Below are 4717 nucleotides of genomic sequence, written 5' to 3'. Positions count from 1 at the left end.
GGGGGGGGGGTTCTGCCTTGAATTGACTGACGCCGCGATCGAGGTGGATAAGAGGATGGCCGGGGGCGGGTGGAGATAGGGAGGGGGCAGCATCTCCCGGACCATCCCGCTGCTGATAAAGCAGCATCCATTGGGCCCTGGACCACTCATTCATCGTTGTGCGCGCAGCGAGCGACCAGAGTAGAGAGACGCTCACACCGCCGCCCACGCGTGTGATTTGAGGTCTGCTACAACGACGACGTCTGTGCGCAGGCCGCTGTGAACTCCCCAAAGATGTCCGTGAAGGTGATCGCCCTGGTGCTGGTGCTGGGCGCCGTCGTGTCCGAGCAGCGTGTCCTCATCGTGGAGGTGCCACCCTCAGAGCGGTTGCCGAGCCCCGCGGCCCCCGGCCCAGGCGCCCGGCTGGACGACGGTGAGCATGGTCTGGACCGAGAGGCTGCACCTGGGCCAGCCACCGCCCAGCTGACCGTGCCCAGTGGAGACGTGGAGGCCCTCACCCGATTCCTTCGTTTCCATTATAGAAGATACCTGTTGAGTAAGTGTTTACTTTCATTGTCTTTTTAGCACACTCTAAATGTAAAGGGGCGAATTCGTTCTTAAAAAGGGAACGTGTTCGTGCACGTAAAAATTGTCACTTTACATTTACAGTGCAGATACTACGTAGCTTAAAACACACAGACTAAACAAAACATGCGTATTACATAAGGTGACGTAATGTATTTCCAGTTTTGCTTTAGCATCAGAAACAATACAAACATAGAATACACCGCAAAATTTCATTGGATTGTTGTATTTCGTTGTATTTTTAGATATTACATAATTGGGAGCAGTGGCCGAACGAAAAATTCATACTCACGATAGATTGCACAAGTTCTGCTGACTTTAACTAAGAGGGCTGCAGGGTTTTTCTCCTCGTACCGTCGCAAACAATGTTGGCGGATGATACGTCGTATTGGTGTACATTTAAAAAGTAGAAGCCTCGAAAGTTAAAAGTCATGTTTTTAAGCTTCTTTTGCCTTTTTTTACTACTCGTATCTTGGCCTAGTACTAACCCCCTACCGTAGCGGGAGAGCGGAGAAGATGACGGAATCCGTAAATATGGTTACACGATAAGAGTTTGGGCGGCGCACGCGCCAGTCCGCCGGACCCCGTCCCTGACCGTGCGGTTCGGCCGCCTCGCGTCACACCGCGGCCAGCCTCGCGGCCAGCGCACCGCCAGGCCACAGGCCAACGCCGAGATAAGGCGGTCAGCGTTTAATGTATTATCCCACCGGCCGCGGATCTGACATCAGAAATATTCTTTATCTGCTCTTTCTCCCGCCTCGCGACTCTTTGTCCGTCTGTGTCGCGCACTGCTGCTGCTTTACGGCCGGTAGTAAAGTCTGTCGCGTTGGTGTGGTGCGCAGTATATTTATTGTGCGGTATCGGCTCGGCTCGAGACTATCGGCACGCACACGGACGCACTGACCTACATCGCGCCCGCCCGCCTGCCGCAGTCGGCGGCGGATGTCACCCGCAGGAGCAGGACGGCGACGGTCGTGATGATGATGGAGCGCCTCGGCACTGACCACAACCCTCGCTCTTTCTCCATCTCTCTCTCTCTCCGTCCGCAGGGCTGTTCCCGCTCGAGCACGTGGACGGCGACGCGTACGGGGACAACCAGTGCGACCCGGACGAGTGCTACTCGCACTGCTACCTGCAAGGCTTCCGCAGCGGCAAGTGCAAGGAGAACAAGTGCTTCTGCACGCAGGCGCCACCCTCCTCCACCACCACCGTGGCGCCCCCGCCACTCAGATGAGACGTATCGGTGATTCCTGTATTAGCTTGTAAGGGACTTGAGAAGATGGTCGTGATCTCAGTGTGTGTGTGTGTGTGTGTGTGTGTGTGTGCTACTGCGTGAGTGTGTGTGTGTGGTGAAGGCAATCCCTGCCCTATCACAGCAAACATTTTTCCGGGAACTTCCCGGTTGGATTCGGGAAGTACATTTTACGGTTGCTCCAAATTTTATAACATGCATAGATATGACGAAAAATAGCATCCGGAAAATTACTTCCCGAATTCAACCGGGAACTTCCCCGAAATATATTTGCTGTGTATCTTATTTCTCTGATACTGTTCACTGTTGCGCGCAGGGTCCTTTTTCCGTTACTGTATTTATTGAACTTGTCGCCGAGATTAAACAGAAAATAAAGATAATAAAGAAGAAACTGTCGTGCGTATCGTAACGTGTCCGAGCGTCCCTCTCGCACCGGCGGCGCGGCGGCTCACGGACTCTATTTCCTGGTCATGAGCCGCGGCCGGACATCTGGACGGCGCGAGCGCGCGGGGCGCGGGGCGCACCGCACCGGCTGAGTCAGGCGCGGCGCGGCGGCCCGGCGGGCCACCTCTGTACGTACATCACGCCTTGACCCACCCGCTCCCGCTGCCCCCACACCCCGCCTCACCCCGCCTTACCCCGCCTCACCCCGCCACGCCACACCACGCCAAGCCATGTGTAGGCGGGGGCTTAACAAGCCACAGGAGCAGCCGGCAGCAGCAGCGGCGGTGGTGGAGGCGGCGACAGCAGCAACAGCAGCAACAGCAGCAACAGCAGCAACAGCAGCAGCTGCGAGGACGCCGCCCTGGACCCTGGTCCTCTCCCGGCCCGGCACCCAGGTCGGGTAGCCTTTAGTGCTGCCGAGGAGCAGCCACCTCGCCGCAGCCCTGGCCCGGCGCGGCGCGGCGCCTCCTACAAAGTGCCTCCCACGAACACCAGGCGCTCCGCTCCGCACACCACCAACGGACACCGGGACCGGGCGCGCTGTATGGTCATGGTCTCGTAAAACCAAACGGAGAAAGAGACGGCTCTGCCTGGTGGACCTGTCCTGTCAGCCCGCGACACCGCGTTCGCCCTAGACGCCCTTCCTGCCCGCACCCGACAACCCGACTGCTCCATTCTGTGATTGCCCCCAGTTTGCAGTGTGTGGATGCGAAATTACCCCGCCGCGGGGCCGGGACCCTGACGGGGCGGGCCGCTCGCCGCTCTGCATGCCCACCCGGACCCGGGCAACCTGTTTTGCGTTGAAATGTCGACGCCAACGTTTTCATACTTCGAGGAAAGCAGTCCGCCGCCCGCCGCCATGCCGCCCGTGACATTGGCCTCTGCTGCGCGCCGCCCGCCCCCGGGCCGGGCCGGGCCTTGTTCACTGAGAGCCGAGGCGGGGCGGCGCGCAGGCACGCAGCGCCGAGTCTTGTCACCGGGATGCTCCTCCCTCCGTTTCGCAAACAACGCCCTCTCACCTCTCACAGCGGGATTTATCCTCGGAAGTGGCTCATTTTTATTTCGGTGCCATACCGAGCACACTCTGTAAAACCTTTGATGTCGAACCCCCTCCCCAACGCCCGACTGAGGGAGAGAGAGAGAGAGAGAGACTCGGCAGCTCGCGGTCGATCCCAGGCATGCGTTTCCAGGCCCATCCCAGATCGCAAAGGGCGCCCCCGCCTGCCCGCCGCTCCCTGGAGGGGGGCCGCTGCCCCCTCTACACGCGTGGGGCGGGAGGGACGCCGAAGGGCGCTGCCAGGGCCGCACGCCCGCGAGGAGGTGGCTAGGCAACCCGGCGCGCGGCCCTGCGGGGCGGTGCGCGCGGCTGCCTACCCCGCGCGGCGCTCCCGCCGCCCCCGCCTCGGCCCCCACCACGGCACGGCACTGCCGCGCGCTCCCCACGCCCTACGTCCTGCCTCGCGCCGGCCGCCCAACAGCCATCCCCGCCACTTCAGCTCTTTCACTCCCACCGAAACTCGTCCCAACCGAACACAAATTTTTGCGTTTTATCAAAAAACATCCCATCAGCCAAAACATTTTAAAACTTTTGTTTACTCCCGTCGTGAAACCCCGAGTTTCCCCCTCTCCAACCCCCTCTCACCCGCTCCGCGCATTCCGAACGAGCCAGCTCCGGTGCGCAATGAAAGAAAGAAAGGCGAGCTCTGCCAAAAAACATAGACTTATCGCAGGCCGCAATCGATTGGGCGTCGCCTCACGCGAGCCGGCGAGACGCGAGACATGTCCAAGATGGAGATCTGCACGGGGAGGCCAGACTCTCGACACGGCCCGGCCTAATCCATCAGTCTCGGCTCGCCTCCTCGGGCTCCGCGAGGTGTCCTCTGCCCCCCCCCCCCTTACCTCCTCGCATTTCAAGCCTTGTTACTCATTTGTGTCATTTCCATTCGGTAGGCCAGGAGTGCAGGGCGCGGCGCGAGCAGTGCGCGGTATGGCGTGGCAGCGCCAAGGCCGGGCTGGGTCTGCGCCGCCCCGCCCCGCCCCGTCCCGCGTCACGTAACGCGTCCGGAGTGTCGCGTCATGAGGCCGGAATAGCACGTCTCATACATATACGCCCTCCTTAAATCACTGGCAGTAACAGCGCTCGGCTCGACTCGGCTCGGCGAGGTCTTCTAGGCCGCCTCATCCTGGGAAACAACAGCCAGGGCCAGGAGCCCCGCGGCCCGCAGCGCCCCGCGCAGCGCCGGGCCGGCCGCACAGGAAGCCGCGCGGAGAGCGCCGCGCCCAGCCGCACAAGGACCCCGCGGGAGACCTGACTGATATCCCCTCATTTCCATGGCAGCAGTAATCCACGCGGTTTCCGATTTCGCGGAGGAGGCGAAGGGGTGGGCCGGGCTGGGCAGCATTGCTAACGTGTCGTGCGTCGTGCAAAGCCGGGCCGTGCAGAGGAGTGGCGGGGCG

At 60.9% G+C, this 4717-nt stretch overlaps 2 protein-coding genes across 2 annotated transcripts in view; both read left to right on the top strand.

The window, feature by feature from the left end:
* LOC113209242 (CCR4-NOT transcription complex subunit 3) overlaps window positions 1–4717 on the top strand; it is an 18787-nt gene that overhangs the window by 11213 nt on the left and 2857 nt on the right. The gene's annotated exons all lie outside the window — the stretch shown is intronic.
* LOC113209243 (uncharacterized) lies at window positions 100–2207 on the top strand. The gene is made up of 2 exons (XM_026426665.2): window positions 100–535; window positions 1614–2207. The coding sequence occupies exons 1-2, from the start codon at window positions 274–276 to the stop codon at window positions 1796–1798; spliced, it is 447 nt and encodes a 148-aa protein (XP_026282450.1). The 5' UTR covers window positions 100–273; the 3' UTR covers window positions 1799–2207.

This window comes from Frankliniella occidentalis, unplaced genomic scaffold (assembly GCF_000697945.3).
Source record: "Frankliniella occidentalis isolate FOCC.00 unplaced genomic scaffold, Focc_3.1 Scaffold40, whole genome shotgun sequence".
Lineage (NCBI taxonomy): Eukaryota > Metazoa > Arthropoda > Insecta > Thysanoptera > Thripidae > Frankliniella > Frankliniella occidentalis.
Note: the sequence above shows the minus strand (reverse complement) of the source record. Positions and strands in the feature narration are given on the sequence as shown.